The 21877-nt window shown below is 40.9% G+C and overlaps 1 protein-coding gene across 2 annotated transcripts in view; it reads right to left on the minus strand.

Annotated features, from left to right (window-relative positions):
- arhgap29a (Rho GTPase activating protein 29a) overlaps positions 1-20055 on the minus strand; it is a 40937-nt gene extending 20882 nt beyond the window's left edge. For both annotated transcript variants that reach the window (XM_042510113.1, XM_042510112.1), the window contains exons 1-3: positions 19819-20055; positions 18213-18615; positions 273-416 (exon numbers count right to left, since the gene is read on the minus strand). In XM_042510113.1, coding sequence (XP_042366047.1) covers positions 273-416; positions 18213-18516 — 448 coding nt within the window. In that variant the 5' untranslated portion in view covers positions 18517-18615; positions 19819-20055. The remainder of the gene's footprint in view (positions 1-272; positions 417-18212; positions 18616-19818) is intronic.
- Positions 20056-21877: the final 1822 nt, after the last annotated feature.

A 21877-nucleotide genomic window follows, 5' to 3' on the forward strand; every position in this document is an offset into this window, starting at 1 on the left:
CTGAGGGGCTGCATTGCTTTGAAGCTGAAAGAAAACTACTCAGAAACATTCCCTGGGAAGTTCTTTTTAAGACTTGGGAAGAAAGTGTGAGAGAGAGGCCACGGTTAGTGAATGTCCAGGAGAGAAAACTGTCAGGGGAGTAGGGGGATTAGATAAGCAGAGACAGAAAACAGACCAAAGGAAGAGTGGAGGAGTAGCTGGTATGTTTAACAGGAAAGCTCTGAGTTATGTGTGTGTGTTTTTTTAAGAGGGATCTGGTCATAGCAGCTCACCTTTGACCGTGGCGATGACGGTTCCAGCAGTACTGAGGATGTCCACCGAGTTGAGGCTCTGGTGTTTGCTGATAATGGCCTTCAGGACTCGAAGCAGCTCCCCTAGGCGCTCGTGCACTGCGTGATGGAGGCAGTCCTGGTGTTCTGGAAAAGTTATAGAGACAATTTTAATGGAACAGTTAATGTATGCCAGTGTATTCATTCATGTTGCATTCAATATGTCATGTATTAAGCATAGCATGGCTGTATTGTGGAGTTGAGAAATATTTTGTTTAGGTCAATAAAGTAAATGCACTGTGCTGCATGTAGCTAAATTCACAATAGCCTTGTTTCCACCAAGCAGTTTGGTTCAGTACTTTAGACATCAGAACAAGTATTTTTGAGTTTCCATTCTTCAAAGATGTAAATGGTACCAATACAACCGTCCTGTTTCGGACTGTTTTTTTCGTTACCCCTCTGTTGAAGTACCTAGCACACTGATTGGATATGAAAAGGTGGAGCTAGAAACACTACAGTCCATTCATTGGTTGAGAAAACCATTAATTTTGGACAATTTAAAAAAAAAATATTCCACCAGTTGCACCAGAAACTCTAAATTCTCCAGCCTGTTCTTTTTTGTTCTGAAAATGTTGGCATGCAACTTTGTTCCATGGATGATCAGCGAGGTGCAGGCGTACCTCTGCATCATCAGAGAGAAGGAAATACAGCAAGAGCTGGATGGACTAGAGACACAACTATTACCATACCTACATTTAAGAGTACTGTCTGCGGAGGAAATGCAAACAGATCTAGGGTTTAGGTACATGTCAATACCCATTACCTATAGTTCTAAGGTTACTAAACCAAAAGTTAACCAAAAGTGTTTGGTGTAAACACACTTAATTTGATTGTAGACAGTTTTGGTGAAGCCTCATGAATTCAACATAAGATATAATTTACTACTTAGTCCATGCCTTTAATGCAGATACCACTGCATATGTATATGCTGGATACGGTTTACGGATTAAACTCACACTAACATAAACATGCACCAACATAAAGACATAAGGACATAAGGAGTCTTGCCATTTTGATATATAAAAGTGAAAGGGCAAGAGCAATACAAGGACAACATTTCAGATGTTATATGGGGATTCCAGGAGGCTTTTTCCTCCATCGAGCCTAAATTAACCATTTAAAATTATGGCATTGGTAAAAAAAAAAAACATTAAAAGATCATAAGAAAGCATCTACTGCAAATTAAGCACTGAGATCTCATTATCCATTAGCCTTGTGAACCTTGTTAAGCAATAAGATGATGAGAAATCAGTGTTGTTCAGTATTTTTCTGCTACAAATCATTGTGCAATTAGACAGGTTTGTTGTGCTATAGAGTATGCTATATGGAGGCTTTCCAAGATGCTATTTTGTGCTATGAATTGCGTCTTCAGTCTGAAAACCCTATAATTATTAGGTCTTGCGCTGTATTTCAACAGAGGCTAAACATTCTGTCGTGTGCTATAAAACCTAAGCAGGGTGGACGGAGAACACAGCTTTAAAATTCTTCCTGCTTTACATAAATGGTGCAACCTCATTGGAAAAAGGATTACTTCATGACATTCCAGCTTTGTTGGTTGAAAGAGTGACCATGGCAGCCATGGGAGAGCACTGTCTGTCTACACAACTACACCATAAAGCAGAGACGGCAGAGGGACTGCACACAACTCTGCAAACCTACACAGAGAACTAAAAGGGTGCTAACCTGACAGTCAAGTGCATAACTAAACATGACCTGCTGCTCTTTTTGTGCAATTAGGGTTTAGTTTGTAGTTAACCAAAGACAACACAGCATCTCAGGTATGTGGCTGTGTGTACTGAATGTGACTTTACTAACAGTGAGTCACCACCATTTACAAAAGGGACAAAATGCACTTTGCTATCAGGTAACCTTGATAATGTGGTCTCGAAATCGTCAAGGAATGTGGTCCCGTATGGGAAAATGTAAATTAGTAAATGAACTACGGTTAAGGTATTTTTTTTTACTGCACATTGGAAACATACAGACACATTATTGGCATTCTGACTAAAATATCTTTCATTCTAAAGCACGAAATACACAATGCGCTGTTTGGCAAGATTATTTCATGTCATGATTTAAATGTGATTATAATAGTCATATGTATAAATGAGTTTATTCTTGGTCAGATCTCCCTGTAACTTCCTAGTAAATAAAGGTGACATTTAAAACACACATACACACCCTGCCACACACACACAGATACACACAAAGAATGAATACAGGCAGTCAAAGCCACATTTTGTGCTGACGATCACCCCTGGATTACCCCTTCATGGAAGGGGGGATCAGAAAGACTTTAGCTGTCTCCCATTTTTTCTTTTATTCATTAGCCCTCTTTTTTGGAGTGGGACAAATAGTGTCGCCAGCGGGGCTAATAATGCTGGGTCTGTGTGGCCCGTCATGACAATGCTAGCTGAGTCCTGACCCGGAAATCCAGCCAACTGACCAGCAGGTGACAAGTTCACATTGACCAACAGGTCACAACATCACAACAACAATCACACAACCAGTATGAAGTGCTGAAAAAAAACGACAAAATATGCGGGCCAAAATTCACTCACTGTCAACAAAAAGCTATAGAGGGACACACTTTGTTTTCTACATGTTTTAAGCTTTCTTACAGGACTGTGGCAGCCCCTGTTTTTGCTCAATGAATGAGACACAGTGGTCATAATGTGCCAAATGGCCATACATGCTGCTTCATTGAAGCCAATCAGCACACACTGCTAATCAACAATGGGCCACTTAACATAAACCTAAAGAGCTGGAGTAATTATTTAAGGTGCAATAACTCCGGGAAACAACACTGCAAGTAGGTAACAAGATACTTCCAGGTAAACATTAAGCACTTGCAAGAGATCCATACACAAACAAATCTTCTAAGCAAACAGAGTGCTTAAAAAAAAATTCAGGACACCCCAAAATGCTTACATAAGATGAGCACAAATCCAAGACTGTTCCACTACCACATGAACTACCCCATGCCAACATGCCCTGTTGCTTCTTGCTTGCCAAAAGCTTCAGGACCTGGAGAGTCCTTTCCTTCCCCATAGCAACCATCTTCATCCATCTTCATCAGATGTCATGCACAGCTCCTTCTAGTGCCAAGGAACGAGTAGTTTTTGATGATGAAAGCCTCTCTTCCTTTTGTTTCAGCTGCCCAGCTCCCCACGAGGCAGGAAAAGGGCCAGCGGTGGGCTTCTGGCACAACCACACATCAAACTGAGACTCAATACTTGTAAAATCAATGCACATGGGCGTACGGAAAAGTCAGTTTCTTTATAATTTGAAAAATTACTGTATTTGTACAATCCTGAGTAAAGCAGAATTACTCTTCTGGTTTTTTGGAGGGACATGAATTCGCTCTGCATCAAAATCGTTTCGAACGGTGATTTCCCATTAATACTGGATTAGTTTGTTTGTTTTTTTTAAATCTTGATGTAAAATACCTAAATTCAAATAAAACACACACGTCATGTAGATTTGTTTTAGTTGACAGAGAAATAACAAAAAAACAGAGCAATTAACCACTATTTTCAAGTAAACTATACATAACAATTTTCTTTAACAGTCTTTGCGGTGTTCATCCTTTACCAGTTTTCCCAAAAACCTTATCTGACCTTATCTACTACTTCCCACAATGCCTTGATAAGGGTCAACGTTTACAATGAGCTGCTTCAACCCTTAAGCCCTTAATTGGTCCTGGTCAGTTTAGATCCCATTTATGGACATTATCCTTTCAATGACAAAATGCACACAATGGCCTAAATCATCCCTACACAAGCTATACACCCCATTCATCGACCGAGTAACTGAATCCTGAATCCTGGAGGCATCGAGCCTGGGTAAGCTAAAGGTTTATTAAGGACAAGTCTGAACCGTGAATGCCCACGAGACAGAGGGTCTTCCTTTGCAAAAGCTCCATGGGCTTCAATCTTCAATGGCGGTTGTGTGGCCTATTGGACCATCCTAAATGGAGGCTAATTAGCAAGACATTATGGTTGCATCCACTGGCCCAGCAGGACATGGGATAATGTACAGAGACTGATTATTTAACCCCTCAACTGCCATTCTGCGAGAGACACAAAGAGAAGAAGACTCGTTCCCACCAGGGAGGGCCGGTTAAAGGAACATCTGAGGAGTTCATTTTGTTCTGGCAGAGGTATTGTTTTGGTAATGACGGGAAAAATAACTTTTGGAAAGGAAAATCCTGTTTAAAAATTTGCAATGACAGTAGATGTTTCAATTAGTATTAGTATTTAGTATTCAAGTATTAGACATCTGAAAACTTCAAAACAAACCCGCTGCTGGGAAGATCTTTACATTTTCCCCAGGGAAGACCGCTGACTTTTGCGTGAGGACTTGTTTGAGTGTGGAAAACTCACTATTGTCCCTGGGGCCACTAGCAAACACTGGGCTGGTCGCCTCATGGGCCAGCCACATGAAGCATTTATGGAACAATAAATCACAACGGCAGCTTTTCACTTTTCACGGGAAAGCGGGATTGGTGTGTGTGTGTGTGTGTGTGTGTGTGTGTGTGTGTGTGTTCTTGTGTGATGGTTAGTGGTGGGAGGATTGTAAGGAGTGATAGGGGAGGAGTTTTGCCGGGTATGAGGTGGGGGGGTGGGGGGATGTGTGTTATTTGGGGTAGTACTCTCCCTTGGGATTTGTCCCAAATTTACCCCTGCACCCCACATCCCTGCTTCAGTGGGGGTTATGAGAGAAGGAGCGAGTGAGTGAGAGACATTCCTGGGCATAATAAGCCCTGGTGAATGAAGGCTACAGGGGGATCAGACTCTGATCCTGATGAGAAGGAGGCCGCGGATCAGGAGCTGCTCTGAGGCTGCCAGTAACACATTGCCAGGTTTTTACTTCATTAGCGTCATGGAAACCCAACATTCCAGCCTCTTGTTTGGGAGCGGGGACGGGAGTTGCAGGAGCGCGGGGTGGAGGGGGATCCATAATGAAAACATTGTCGGATCATTCACCATCAAGATGACACCTCAATACCAAAACATTCTGATGCCCTTCTGGAGCAGACCCTGAAATATAAAAGTTATGGACCTACACATATACAAACATAAGGCCACTGACTCCTATTTGATAACAGTTTAACCTAAGGATCCGGTATGGAAAAAAACAGAAACATCACACTTGTTGATTTTGTTAACGCAGTATGAGGGACATATCAACCAGAATGAAACCTGTAGCCATAGCCTTTTTCCCTAGCTAAGATATTTTCGAATCTATCATTGGGCCACATTCACAAATATGAGCATAGCATTGTTCTTTGCATACAAAACAAGTATGCACGCAAAATTACCATCAGATTCATTCAAAGTTTGTCCTTACCACCAAACCTATGTTAGTGCATTAGAATCCTTTTAAATTGACAGGCGCGTACCTGCTATTTGTAATCAACATACTGCCACGTCCCCATTTCACAACATTAAGTGCCTTGAGATGTATCATGGAGAAAACAATGAAGTTCACTCTATGCACATATTAGTGAATGTGATACAAAATTTGGCCAACAAAAACTAGTCCAGATGTTTCAGTCAGCTCACGGGGATGGGCGGCCTTAAAGCGCAGTGTTTAGTGTTTTATTTTTCTTTGGACTTGCACAAGTAGACAAGGGTGGAAGGTAAAAAAAAAAAAAAGGAAGAATTGCTGCACGTATCTCTTACATTGGTTGGGAAAACCAGACTGTTTATTTTGGCATAACCTTGGCTGAAATGTTGTCTTCATTCTTTTATTCAACACTAATAAATAAAATGGGCCATAACAAGGTCAAAACATTGATTGAGTTTATGAACACACATTCTATCATAAGTCAATAATGTATTTATTGTGACAGGGCTAAATAGACTCCCTGATGCCGAGGTCACTACAGTGTTTTGCATAGGAAGTTACTTCTTTGGTACCCCAAAGAGGTACAACCCTCTATGCAGGTTCCACGTTAAAACTGCACATTTAATGCAATGGTCAAGCTTGATCATTTGCATAACTGTCCAGTTTTAACACATAGTGCAACAGAATTGGATTTGGTGTAATGCAACAGAAGTTGTCCATTCTGACCTGTAAACACACCGAAAAGTGCACTACCCAAAAGCAGAGCAAGGCTAAGTTTAAGATAGGCCACATATCTGGATTGCACATCCCTCTGACCAAAGGGATACTATTCTCATCCATTACTTACATTTACATGTTCACAGGGTTTTTGCACTAGTAATGTTTTCAAAAGATGTGCCAGTTTGGTTGTAACCAAAGGCAACTGAGAGACAGAAAGCTATTTAGCCAAAAACAAAAAAAAAAGTTTCTTAGTACCAAGCGATCAATGTGAAAAGGTTTGTAATACTTATCATTTGCCCACAGCGAATAGACATTTGTGAAATAGAATGTTTTTGTCATGCAAGACCATCAATGCCAAGAAAAAGATTTTGATGCTTCTTTCTTGATGTTTACCATAAGGAAAGTCTCAGTTTGGGTACACAGTATCATTGGCTTGACTCTTTGAAGCACACAACTTCCACGAGGGCCTGACACAATATGACTTGGCAACATTCCTTTCGCTCTGGCCCTAGCTATGCTCAGTCATGCATTGCAAATCATGGGAGCAATGTATTATCTATGCTTCAAAACATTTGAGCGAACGGAGGGGTGCTTATTGCCACAAAGCAAGTGTGAAATCACTAAACATGTCACAACTGGGTCTGCAGTGGTCCGATCAAATGGAAGCAGCTCATGGCGGAGGGGGCTAAATAGGATGTTGGACAGGCTAGCCATGACCAATGTCAATCAAAACCTCTCAATGTGGCCCATTGAGTCAAACCACAGCTGGACATTCCAGCGACTCACCCCTAAATAACCAACTAGGACTCTGTAGTGGCAGTTGTTTCAAAGAAATTGTGCATTCATCAAAAACTATGGTAGAACGAGGTTTCAAGGGGCTCCTTTGAGACTTGCCCCCTTCTTCAAAAGACAAGCAACCAAATGTGGGTCTAATAATCAATCACTGCATGACTCAATAACCTCAGTTTTGTTTAAAAGGATTCTTCTTTAATTGGCTAAGGTGAAATGCCACATTCTTTCACATTACATCTTTAACAGGTTATTCATGTGCGAGGCCAAAAATGACCTTATCGTTTCAATCCAAAGTTGAACTATTTGCCTGACTTTAAGGGGGTCTTCCAAAATGGGTCCACTTAACCTTTAACACTTGGGCAGGGTCACTGCAATGGGTGGCCCATACATCCCTTGATGTCCCCCTCCCCAGCATACTTCCTGTGGTCAGCGGCCCTGGTCCACCTCTGTCGACAGACCACCGGCGGTCCACTCTACGGATTAGCAGATTACATGCAGCTGGTAAAAGGCAGGGAAACTTTGCCTTCCCAGACTTCTATGCTCATACCGAGGCATTCCCTGTTGCTTCACCTTTGAAGCCCTATTTCCTATGACTGCACGCACAAAGAGTTGGCGTTTAAAAAGGAGCCTCAGGCTAGACACACAGCACCTTCCACCTGGGTGGGGGGCTTTTATGTTCCCACTCTGCAGGGTACTGCCTTTGTCAGGCTTGTTAGCCGTTTACTCAGGAAACCAAAAGTGAATGAAAAATGATGCTCAATTAAGGTTTTAGGTAGGATATGCCTGACATTAAGTTCTACTACTATAGAGGAACACAAGGTTGCAAACTCCAGCAATAAAAATTTGACAACAAAATGACGATTGTCCTTAAATCCAAGGAGCGAACTGGTAAAATCTTGAGCGATCTGTTCTTTAAATCAACTTGATGTGTTTACTCTTGAATATTTGAATAGTTGTTCGCATATAAATCGGATACCCAGTGCAGACTGAAGAATCCCCCCCCCCCTTTCATTTCTCTTTTGGAGCTGTCTGTCACAGTGAGGAAAGACAGGCAACCTTTCTCTCTTGATATCCCCCCACATCACCGCCTACTGTTGATGCAAAGCTCTGAAGGTTGGCATTCCAACTATGCTTTCTTTAAGAGAAACTGCAAATCCCCCCACTGTGCAATCTCTAGCTGGCAGCCGAAGTGTTCAGGCATTAGGCTGAAGACACTTCAGTTGCTGTAAAGTAGGCAAAGGGACATCAGCAGGCCAGAGAGGTGGGAGGTGGGAGAGCTGTCTAACAAGTACAAAGATGGGCCCCTTTAGTACACCTGTCAAGGGGCAGAACTGGGAGGTGAGGGGGCTGAGGTTGGGGGGCAAACACAGCAAAGAGAACAAGAGGACACTGTTTAGCTTTACTAGCATCCTAATCCTGAGAGAATGGGCTTTGTGCGATAAAAAGCTTGCAATCGAAAACTTACTCATAACTGTCAAAGCATTTCACTTTGTAAAATGTTTAGAATAAGAGAATATGGACAAAAAACAAGTATTTAAAGAACATATTAAGTTATATATTCAGCTGGAAGACAAAGATAAACATCTCAAGAGTTCAAGAAAAAACAAAGACCCCCGTGAGCAAAAAACACTAGCTTGTTTCTTACCATAGTTACAATTAACAGCTTAAGCAGACACCGACCTGAAGAATGAAAATACCCAGGGCTGTGGAGGCAGTGTTGATCAACACCTGCCATTCCTGTCAAAGGTACTAAACATCTAATACCAAGGGGCCTCCTGCATTTAGGGGCCCCATCTCCATTCATTGCTTGTTATGAAATATGCAGATTTTGAACCTCCTAAATTCCAAGTTACGCAACGGGTAAGATAAAAAGACGCCGTTTGTTCCAGGAAGCCATAGTCAGTTTGGAGAAGCCGATTCGAGAGAGAGAGATAAGGGTATTGTTGCTTGTGTGCCGTATGCTTTGGAAAGTTCAATCGCACCCCAATAGCCTCGCTTTCCTCCCCTGCCCTTTCTACACCCCATTGGGACCTAATTTGAGTCTCACAAGACAGGACAGACTCATTGGTCCTGGCTATGCTTCACGCTCAGCCTGTCTATCTCCACATCAAACAGAGTCTCTGTTCCTTTTCAATGAGCAAAGCAACTGAGTTCCTAAACTTACAGAATGTTGTGGACAAAGAGGGGCTGGTTATCCTTTTCTCTCCCCCATCAGCTCCATCGGCCTTTAACGAATTATGAGCTGTGCCCAGCGTGTGGCTGACCCGGGCACATGCGAGCATGCCCTAAGGTTGGCTCTAGCAGAAAAACAAGGCCAATTATGGTCAGTATAGCCCTCGCTGCAGAGAGAATCACAAAACTACGTGATCCAGACAAGAAAGTGACTAAAAAAAATCAGTGAATAAATTGGAAACTGCTAAAATCTTACTCAAGGTGAGTGAATAGGGAGGCTTGGATACCTGCATTATGCTTGTAGTGTTGCAGCTGTATACTTTGAAACCTGTAATGTGGTATGTAAATTGATGGTGCCATGCACATGTGCTTATCTATGGTATTGAAAAGACATGCAACCAGACTTAAACTCACCTGTGTCTTTACATCTCCTTTCCCCAACTGTCTGTCAGACTTTATATACATGCTTCAATTAACAAAAGGGTTACAAGTTTCCATTATAATATGGCATCTCTTCAACCAAAAAAACTCTTCTGGTTTCCCTCCCTGTAACTGATAAAAAAAAAAAATAATAATAATTGTGTAATTGTGTGTAGTGTGAATTTTTCTGAGGCTGTTATTGTACTGTGAAAATCTCGTACTGTTGCAAACCTAGCTGTGAGTGAACACAGTTAGTGTCTGTGCTGTAAGAACTGGCCAAGTGGTTTTTATGACAACAACAGCATGCTAACCCCATTACTTACATCGATGACATGCAGAAACTGAAATAAGCACCTGTCATCTGCAGCACTTAACCACTTCACTATGGCTGACTCGTCCTTACAAATTCTCCCTTGCAAAGCTGACTCGCAAAACACACAGTCACAGTGAATAATGTCTCACCACTTAGATATGCTCTTAAATAACATAACACACAAATTAAGGAAACCAGGGCAGATGTTTTTCTCCATAATACAGAGATTTCACCCTTGCTGATTCAAGACTGAGTTAGACTTTTTTGAAGTGCAGTTTAAGTGTCCTTTAATTCAAACCCAGAAAAAGCTTATGTTTCACAAAATCAAAATCACCCTGTGATGGCCAGATGTTGCTTAATAACAGACAGAACACTAGCTAGAGTAGCAATTTCGACTGCTGAAATGTTGTTTGTTTTTTATTATGATTTAATGAATTTAGTTGAAATTCAAATCAAGGTTCTAACCACAAAAAAGACACACTTTTGTGTTTTTTGAGCTCTTAATAATAAATGATTTAATATTCACACACATGGCTTGTTGTTAAAAAGTGCAGGATGCTGCCATGCCTAATTCTAGACGAGTTTAATCCAATGCAGGGGTAGAGGCTACAGATTCAAGGGCTACTTTAAGCTTATTCAGAGGATAAATTTGCCATCTTAGCTTCAAAGTCTTAATCCAAGAGGGGTCAGGGGAGGTCTTTTGATCACGCAACCAAATGGGTGCTGGCTAAATCTGCCATATTGAATACTGAGGAATACTGCCATCTGCAATATCCCTATTACACTTCAGTTGGACTAAAAGCCTCAACTGTGTGTGTACCAAGCCTTCGGTCCTGAGTTTCTTTAGTACAGACCCTCGTCAGAGCCCATAATCGTTGGCTTCTCATGTACTGTGGGAATCCTACAGCTTTATCTCAGATTGTGGCAGACATCGACAGCCTCCTGGAACAAAGCTGCCCCAGCAAAAACAGTGCTCATAACCATAAATCTTACCAGAGAGACGGAAGGAGAGAGACACACAGAAAGGGAGCTCCCTTGGGTTACAACTTGAAAACAACTTACAAATCTTCAAGTGCTATTAGGCTATTAAACTTGACATGTCGACATGTTTTTTGCCACCTGTATGCTATAACTGCACACATTGTATAGTGCCAAAAGAGTGATTTAAAGCTGATGGTGGTGTGCGCAGTATATGATTTCATGTTTTCTTTCCTCAGACAGAGGGGATAAATTGACCTACCATATGTCACAATAGTCTGCACTCTAATCCAAGGCGGTACCAATCCAGATCTAACCCTAGCACTGCATCACTAATGCTAAGACAAAAGCAGTGCCTTTAAAAAACAACCACCCAAAACAATTAAGGTAATGTAATAAATCCTGCAAGGCAGCTTAATTAGCAGGATAAGTGTACAGTGTGATTAAATCAAGATTTTTAGGAAATTAAATTTAGGGACCAGACTCTAGGAATGTAACCTGATCTTCAAAAGACAACTTTCAAAGTAAGGAAAACTAGTTGTCTTGTTCCTGAGATAATTTACAGTGGCTTTAAATACGACCACAGTAAAAGAACCATAAAAGGAACTTTTTGGAGGCAAGAAGAAGCCTGCAATACTTTACAGTGGATCACAGACCCAGTGGGATAGACTGTCTAAACAGAGCGCAGCCATTAAGAAGGTTTGGAATGGTTAGTGAAAAGCCCAAGTAGGGCTAATTTTAGGCTGGTATTTTGCAAGGGGTGATTTAGAATACAAATCGCTAAAATAGCATTTAGGCTTTCTCTGAGGACCCAGACCAGAATCGCTTTCCCACAAAGCTTTAGCATCATTGCTGAATACTCAAAAGGCTACCAAAAAGAGAAAAAGCACGTATTTCCCACATATTTACAGCAAAAATGAAGCCAAAATGCAACTCGGTCAAGTTCCATTTAACATCTGTGCAACCATCGTGCCATTTTCTTTACTGCCAATGATTTGAAGAAAAAAAGAAAAACTCTAAAAACATGTTTGGCTCTCTGCCACAACATTGTACCTCAATGAGCGGTCAGGTGCACTACTGTGAAGAACATTACACAACACCTGCAGACCATTTTTAGTAGGGACCTGTTAATCATTAAAGCCCAGAACCATGCACTCAGTGTGAAGAGCGAGCCTCCAAAAGCCACACTGATTAACTGAGGACACTTATGACTCAGTGCTTATGACTCCAAGGAGAACACACAGCTGACATACGGGGGTATGACTCGAGTGACCGCACAAGTCATATATTAACTCTGACAAATTAAAACTGTGACTAATGATGATGGAGCTGACGATCATTGTGTTCAAGCATGTTTATTTAATTCCTAGAAAGAATGGCATTGTGCAATATTAGGAATTTTATTGGCCTAGTGGCACTAAGAAGAGTCCACTAGCTACAATTTGGTTTGTGCTGTTCAGCATTGAAAATTGACTTGGATTTATTCAAATAATGTACGACTGAACACACCACATTGTCTGTGTATGTTGCAAGCAACAAGTGGCTGTTTGTTCTGTAGGCACACAGGGTATGTTAGACAGGGGAAGTTAGCAGAAGAGATGAAAGGGAGATTAAGAAAGTGTGGTTGTGGATAAAGATTTGACTTAATTCTATATCACAAGGAAGGCATTATAGTGGGATAATGCATCTGTGTAAAGCAATCTGCACAAGAAAAAAAGCACAGACTGTACAGCATAGAGATGGGAATTGACAACCAGTTCTATTTCACATCAAAATGATCTAATCCAGTGGAGCTGTATGCCTCAGACCTCATCAGTTCCTTTTACTGATGTCAGCATGTTTTCTACTAGTTCTGCATTGCAAAAACATGTGTCTATGCAACAAGGAAGACATGGCTTGATTTTATGAGAAATGTGCCCAAAGTGCAGATTGTAATATTTGTAAAATGACAATTTCAATTAAGGGTAAAAACACCAGTTATACGCTGAAACATCCCTCTATTCAGCACAGGTTTAAATTCCAGGAATGCCATGTATTCGGGACTCTACGCATGAGTGCCCAAGCTTCCCAACTGAGCAGCACATCTGATACAGAGGGCAAATATCCTGTGTTATAATAACATAGTGTCATGCAAGCAGGCTTGGGATATTTTTCTCTAAGAAAACCTAAATGAAAACAAAAGTTTTACAATCTTTAATTTTATTTACCCTGTCTGAAAGATAATAAAACAACACTGAAAACACGTATAGGCTTCATTTTTATACTTGCATAAAGTTGGTCAGGGAACAATAAGGGAATTAGTTAAGATAAGCACAATAGCTGATTTCACTGGCATCAATAAAATCGTTATTTACCATCACAAGTCTGGCAGCTAAAATTTAAGAGAGCTGACCTTAAGTTGTTATATGAACAAGTAGGTTGCTCCAGTTCCACTGAAAAGGGAATAGCATTAAGTTATTAAATCAAAAACACTGAAAAGAATCCTTCACACCTGACCTGTTTCAAAACACAATCAATGTTCTGTAATTACAGTACTGAGAGATCCAGATACTGATTGAGACTGTAAACATCAAGTGTTTCCTGTAAAAGCTTTCCACTAACACCCTGCCCTCATCAGCTTCACTGAGCCAATTGCTTGCTGGTGCTGTTTTCATTCTTCACCAGCTGACGCACAAAATTGGCCATCATTCTGCTTGGCAGCGTCACAGCACAAAAACACTGATGACACACCTGTCCCGGTCAGACAGGCACCCACAACAATACACCCTCGCGCCTAAAATAGATGATGAGAGGTTCGACGATCTTCCGCAGAGCTCTTGCAAAACACAGCAACTCAAAAACAGTGTCTGACTGAGGACACGCTGGGGCCAAATGTCTGTTACGCTAATCTTATGATGGAGAGCTTCTGAGGGCCCATTCACTGTCGAACACAAAGGGCCACATCCACGGCTCATCTGGTCTCCAAACGTCCTCTGTGACCCCGGTAAAGACTAAAATAATAATCCCCTCCAATTACTGACATGTCCTTCACAAGTGGCCACTGGACAAGGTCACAACCTCAAGGAAGAATGCAAATATCTTTCTCACTGTGGCGATGCTGTGGAGAGCTCAATGCTGTCCTGACATCAATGAACACAAAAAAATTCTCCTCAAGCACTATTAAAAAACAAAATGCAGTCACGCAACTCTCACCACAACCGAGCAGTGACAGCATTGTTATTACCATTTAAGGTGATGTGCATGGCTAGGAAAAAAATCATCTTTTTTTATAAATAAAACTTAATGGAATTGGCTGAAGAAACCCCCCAGGGATCAAACCCACAGGCCGCAGCTATTCCTGACTTGGGAAAGTATCATTTCTGCAAACGCTGCCAGTTAGCAGCAGCATGCTAGTCTGCAGATGCCTCCTGGGACAATGGGTGTCAGACTCACATCGTTGACTGTGAATGCGAGCACTGTTGCGAGGCTCTAAGCTGAATATTGCTCTTGACTATTGGCCCTGCATGGTAAAAAAAAAAAAGAAAAAAAAAGGAAAAAGGAGGACTCATTTAGGTTTGTGTGAGTGGCCTGGGTAATGAGAAGTTTGAACTATTGTGAAGCACTGCAGAGACAATATGGCCATAAATTAAGGGGGGCGGCGTAAATCACATCCAATCACAGCACAAGTCAGTGACTCCCAACAATCTGTCAGCAAGCTCTCCTGAAAACCTCAACGGGGACACTTTGAAGAGGTTTGCCGCCAATCACTTTGTTGTGGCCAAAAAATGAAAAATACAAAGATCCCAGTGTGACCTCTGTGTTTGCATGGGTTCAAGTGTCCCAATGTAAAATCACTGACTTATCAAACAATCTTAACTTTTTTTCCTATGAGTTTGAAATTACTTTGAGACACAATGGTCTCTTTGCTACTTTCCTCAATAGCGGATGGGTTTGTTTTCGACATCGTAATCAGCCTATTTCCCCAAATCTGCCCTTTCCTGTATTTAGCCAAAAATAAGCCCTCTGAAGGGAATACTTTGCTTTACAATCACGTGTTGGCATCTCAGTGACTACATTTGCATAATTGAGCTTGTGCTTACTGGACCTGCAAATTGTGTGAAGTTACATTAGCAGCAGAGTGGGCTGACAGATGCTGAAGTATTTTCATTGTAAGTATGGTTTGGTACCATTTATATTTGAACTGATACTAGTACCAGAACCCAACAGCACCGTTTTACTGGTACCTCATTCTCTCTGTAATACCAAGTTACTACATTTTTGAACCAGCTGCAGGGTTGATGTAGTAGACTACAGCACAATTCTGCTCCGCTTCTCTTTTACTAATCACATCTAGTGCTGATCTTCTGTCAGTCTGTCTGACTGTGCGTGTGTTTGTTTGTTTGTTTGTTTGTTTGTGTGTGTGTATGTGTGTGCACATACACACACAAGTGATACACACAACCCTTGTGATACTAGGGTACTAATTGGATATTATACACTGTTTTATTGCTATTCTGTAGCTATAGCAACAGCTTTAGCCCGTTTACTTCCTGTGAGCTACTGCATTAACAAACACTCTAAAAGGAAATACATTTGGACCTATTTAAAATGTTTATGTTTTCATGTTTGAATAAGTCTTCAGAAAAGACAATAGACCCGACGTCGATACTATAGCAGCAGATTGGCATTACAGTGATAGTTTAGGCTCACTTGGAGGCCGACAGACCAGCCGATGGAGCAGCCGATAGAGTGGACGACTGAGCGAAGCAGTGAGCGCCCAACAGATCACCAGAAGAACCGCCCAACTGAGCAGCTGCAGAGCTTCGTGGCCAGCTTTCCGGCTTTGGGGTGCTTCTGCCTCCTGTCTGAACCCAGCGTGTATGTGGAGCTCTGTTGTCAGCAGGGTTGGACATCAGAGGCCTTGGAGTTCCATAGCTGGCTTCCAAACTTCGGGATGCTTCCAGTGCAGTTCTCCTGTCTAAACCCAGTGTTCTCACCCAGATTCTCTCTCAGGTACCGACATCGATAGATTTAACTCCAATCAGTCCTCAGTAATTCACTCAGTACCCTTAAAACTGAGTTCTGTATCTAACCCTAGTCATGAGTTTATTCTTAAACCCATTTACAGTATGATGTTTTAAAGTTCAACCCACGTATTTTTTGGTAAGAACAAGAATTATAAACCGGTTTCTTGATGACAAGCAGCAACCTGGGCAAAATGTCTAGTATGACAGCTATGCAACCTTGGAACATGGCATGTGTGTGCATGCTGCGTATTAATCAACTTTAATCTGCTATAAAAGAGAGCAAAACTGCAAGTGTATCTGTGGTTGTTAACACTTGGCTGGGTCAGAAACAGAGAATGTGCAGCCATGATGAAACTATGTCGTATTTAGATCACGCCCTCCTCTGCACCGTGCAGCTGCAGATGTCGATCTCCTGCACATGATGATTTCCTGCTTTGATCCTTGGCACGCTGACAGGTCACTGAAGAGTCTCTCAAGCTTAAAAAGGTGGCTGCCCCAAGTTCCTCTCTCTATGATGCCGATATGTCCAGCCAGGTCAAGCACCTTTCCTGACCTCTCCAGACAAAAAACAAAGCCTGGGATTCCTCTTTTCCAGACTAGGGCACCATGACACTAGTGGTAAAATAGGAAAAAAGGCTACCACCCATTACATGCACTTTCACCTCATCTGATGTAGATCTTCCTATCCCATCCAATCAGGTAATTAACAAATCTGGGTCTGATCCAAAAGCCAATGCAAAACATATCAAGACAGGAATGTATTTACCACCCACACAAATGAGCACAGCAACAAGTCTCTAAACTTCAAACTAAGCTTTGGAAATCATCCATTTCATTACTAAAGAAGGACGCGTATTTATACTGGCTTGGAGAATGTTTAATGTCAAAAGTTTCTGCTTGAATGCTGTTGTTGTTTCATGCGGCGCCAGTGTAATTATGAGCATTTAAATGAGAAATCATGGAATTTGTATTTTTCACAGATTTTGTGGCAAACAACCTTGCCTGGCTAACCAGAATATTAAGAATTATTACTATGTTGTCAAATTAATAGTTTTTAGACAGACTAGTAAATGTTTGTATTTTTCACTTTACAGATAGAAACAGGGAGGGCAAGAACCAAACTAAAATTAAGATAAGGCTGGTTGACTGACCGCGCAGTCAAGGCCGCGGCGGGACAAAACAGGTAGATAGAACTGGGACTGTGTACACTGTGGTGAGAGCTACAGTGTGTACACAAAGAGCTGACTGGCAGCTGTGGTCCGTTATGAACCCCTTTGGCTGTGCCTTCAACACTCTTCTCGCTTTTTTCTCCTCTATGCTGTCACAAATCCCGATTTTTAAAAGTGTTATTTATGAGCCGGAAATAATAATAACAAAGCAAAGAGGGTGAGGTTTAACTGCACTGATATGTGACAAGAAACAGAAAAACAAGACGACATGTGGGAAGCACTCACATGTGTAGCTTAATAGAAAAACCCACATCCACAATGGCAGGCTGTAACAACAAGAAACCATAAACAGGTAACCACCAAAGACACACAAGCAGGGTCTGAAATTAGCACCCGCAAAATGCAGGTAAAATGCTGGCAGTGGTGTGAACAGCAGAAAAACTGCGACAATAGTAACACTAATGGCCAAGGAACCTTATTTGTTTTGACTGACAGTTGATTAACACTTAATTTTAACCAGTAACCATCAACAAAAATATAACTTAACATACCCACTTGTTACTGTATCAAATACACTACCTCACGTCTCAATTTTGTCTGAAGGAATCGCTTAAGGCACAAGTGTCGAGCAAAGATCTTTACATTTAATGTCTAAATGACCTAAATGTTATTCTTAATTTTGCACATAGATTTCAAACACAGCAGATAAAATTTGGAAGTGGCAGATGGTGGTACATGGTGAAAAAGTTTATTTTAGGCCCTTCACACAAGTTGTTGTTGTTAGTGTGAATATAGGTGAAAGAATTTAATGTGAGGTGTGAGACGTCTGTACCTCAAAATAGTCTTCTTTAGTAAGAAGAGCATGTTGTGTTGGCCACTTTTTATCATCAGCAGAAGAAGAAACAATAGAAAACTACACACATTTGCCACATCCCCTTAATGCCACTCTTTCCAAACATACCTTTGGAGTTGAAAACTTCTTTGAGTTGCAGAAGCACATCAGCAAACTTGCGCACATCGCTGACCAGCTGCATTATATAGATTGGGTCTGAGGTGGGTACATCTGGGCTGTCTGAGTTCACCGAACTTCCCTTAGAGATCCTGCTCGGCGCCCAGGGGCCCCCGCTGGTAGGGCTTGGCGAGCCCAAGCTGGAGCTGGAGAGTCGGGACATGCCCAGAGAAAGTTTGGTTCCACCACCACTGCTGCCGCCGCTGCCACCTCCTGATCCTCCGCCAGAACTCTGGCGCAGCATGGCAGCCAGCATGTTTTCTGAGTCCGGTGGCCCTTGGGCCTGGTGACTGTAAACCTGCAGTTAAGCTCAGTTCTCAGATCCAGCACTGCACCAAACCAGGATTGAAGGATTCTGCCAAAAAGAGAGAAGACTATTGATCATGACAGTAACCATTTGGGATACCATGACAGGACTGTCTCTTATTTTTTGACAATATTCAACACTTGATTCAATTAACAACAATGAATCTGCAGGGTTTAAATGGTCAATTACAAGAAAATGAGGTGTGTGGTGAGCCCATTTCAGACGTTGTCTGCCTGAAATATTTCAAACATTTTTGCACAATGTGTGGGAGATTAAGTAGTGCCAGTCTTAGCATTATGATCTTAATACAATAATGATACCAATCACCACCCAAAACATAATCTGACAGAACAAACCAGTCTTTAAACCATGCCTGTATACAACATGCAACGCCTCAGACAGGACATGAGATTTACAATTACACAATATATTTAATTAGTGCACAAATCTGAAGCTTTCATACTTTACATCATATTCATCTACAGCCTCTGTAGCCGTACTTGATGTTACAAATAATGTAAACATGAGCTGCTTTTTTAATATGATAATGTTTTTAATACAGACCAAACTTTAATTGGCAAAATCTAAGAGTGTAAAGCAAGACTACAAGGAAAAAAAATGTAGAGGAAAAGCTTTAAATACAGGTGGTCCAGCATCCCCCCGTCTACTCTGCGTCTGAGCGCATCTCTCAGAGCTCAGGTAACTAAAGAACCCGACACTGCGGGTGAAAAATCCAAAAATGTGATGATTTCGTGTTTTTTGCTAATTAAAACAAAACGAACTACATTCCCATTAATACCACTGGATTATTAAGGTCGGTTTGTTAATTCGGCATCCATAAAATCTACAAAACTACATATTTTGTCACAAAATATCGACTTTTACAAGCAGGTCTGACTGCTAAACCGCGGTCTCCTTACGTTAGCAAGGACTCGAGGAACAATGTTAACTTTGGGGTTTTGTGAAAGTTGTTCATGTTTGCTGTATTGAAATTACGCCGAACTGGTTTGTTAAGAAAAAACGTGACTGTATCAAAGGCACGTAGGCTATTTGTCAGCGAAAGGCAACACTGAAGTACTTAATGTGAGCGGAGTTTGAGTGAATTTCACAGTAAAAAAACACAGTACCTAGCTAGCTTACAACGTCTCGAGACATATCTGTCTTCAAATGTGAGAGAAAATTAGCATCAGTTTGCTTCTGCAGCAAAAAAACTCAAACACAGGTTACAAATTCTCAGACAATATTACACACCTGCCGTCAGTTTCTGAAACATTTCAACCGAAAAAAATCCTGAAGGGAAAAAGTGACTGCTGGCCAGTCTTGAGAAAGACAAAATAATCCACAGCCACTGCGTTGTCCTCCGACTATCCTTCACAGCCGTGTCCCAAAACTCCTCTCTGTCCTGCTTTGCTCCTCTGCGGTGAATCGCCTCCTCTCTCTGTGATGCAGACTGTAACTTCAGCTTGCTGTGTGAGTGTGTGAGTGTGTGTGTGTTAGGGATTTCATGTGCAGTCCTCCCTTAACAACAGGTGTCTGGAGTTTAAAGTGTCAAGTCACTTGTAATAACACGAAAAACATCCGGTTATTCCTTACAAAATAAATGTCCTAAATAGGAATTCACAAAAACGCGCTGAATGTCATGTCAGGATTTAAAATGTTTGACCATCAAAACCTTGATCTCATACATTTTTGTAAATTTATACCCACCAATTTGTGTTCCTTTCACATCTTTTTATGGTGTAAATGTCTTAATTTTGTCAAAATAAAAGCCCAATGCTACTTTCATGTTTTTATTGGGAGGGCAAATACACATGTTCCTTAATATTAATGAAGAGGTGGTGTTCCCTGAATTTCCCCTGCAATCCATAACTTTGTGCCCACACCAGATTTTTAAAGTGACATCCTAACTTTTATTCTGAAGGCAAAATCTTTTTAGTCCCAGGATTATTCTGATGGATTTGAGCAGACCTGAAATCTGTGAAACATATTGATTACTTCATTGTGTCACACTTGATAGTAGTCCTCTAAGATTCATTAAGTAGCCTGATCAGCATTTATGTTACCCTACAGAGTAATAGATACATTATTGTACTGCTGCAAAGGCAGCAGACAGTTTATTGCATTTGCCTTGGTTGTAAATCCCTGCAGTTTATATAGAGGCCTGCTTAAATACCATGTATTTGCTGCAGCCACAGTTTGCACCAGTTTGCACTGATCTGCTGTCTGCAGTATTTGTCTTTAGAGCAGGAAACTTTTGGACATGAGGACATTCTAATGAGAAAAACTCAAAACTCTATCCTTTTAAAACGGAGCTGTATATTAAAGTATTTGAGGCTTTCCTCAAAGCAACGATTACTAAATTGTATTTTGAAATAAAATATTAACTTCTACATATTGATAAGACAAAAATAAACATTGCATCTAATGCTGTTTTAGTAAAATGTAGCCCTTCTCATAATGAAAACACCCACTCCTGAACATTTAATTAAACCTAATGACATTTTCTGGACCAGACTCACCAACTACAACAAACCATACAACAAAGCAATGTCACAATACATATAAATTATTTTTAAAAATAAAAAAATCAGCTTTAAAATGATGCAAAATAACCCTTCTAGACTATTTCTAGTCGATTTTTAATATAATTATCTAAAAGAGACCACTGGAAGCACATTATATGGTCTTCTTTAGGGTTTTTTGTATGCAACTGTTGCAGAAAGTGCAGAGAACCTGCCACATGACCTAAGAAATATGTTGATCTAAATTAGGAGACAGCAAGCGCATGTGATACTTCAGTGCTGCCTTTCGCTGTCAGACTTGCTTTTAGGTAGCTAGTTAGACTAAACAGTTGAGGATAATCTGAGCCAGTGAAGGATCACAGACACTAACAGTCTGTATCAGTGGTTGGTGTAAAATCATGTGTTTAGTGCCCTCCAGTGGTTAAAAGAGAAACTGCAACAAATTAAATTCGTCAAGGTAGCGTCAGTGCAGACGTGGTGACATGATAGTACTTCTGGTGAATATTTTCACAATACAGTTACCAAACTAAAGCGGTCTTATCAGAAATAAATAGCAAATGATCATTAAATGATCATGTTAATTGTTCTCTTGTCAGTGGTCAGTTAGAGTCTATAGCCATGCTAGCAGCACAGCAATGTTTTTAGCTAAATACTAGATTTAATACTGCTTTTCCTTTCTTTAGCTGTATACCTTTTAGTCAAATTAAATAAAAGAATACATTTTTGCAAGTTCCCAATAACAATCAGTTGAAAATAGATGACAAAGGTGATCATATGTAACCACATCA

The sequence above is a fragment of the Plectropomus leopardus genome, chromosome 21, assembly GCF_008729295.1.
Source record: "Plectropomus leopardus isolate mb chromosome 21, YSFRI_Pleo_2.0, whole genome shotgun sequence".
NCBI lineage: Eukaryota > Metazoa > Chordata > Actinopteri > Perciformes > Serranidae > Plectropomus > Plectropomus leopardus.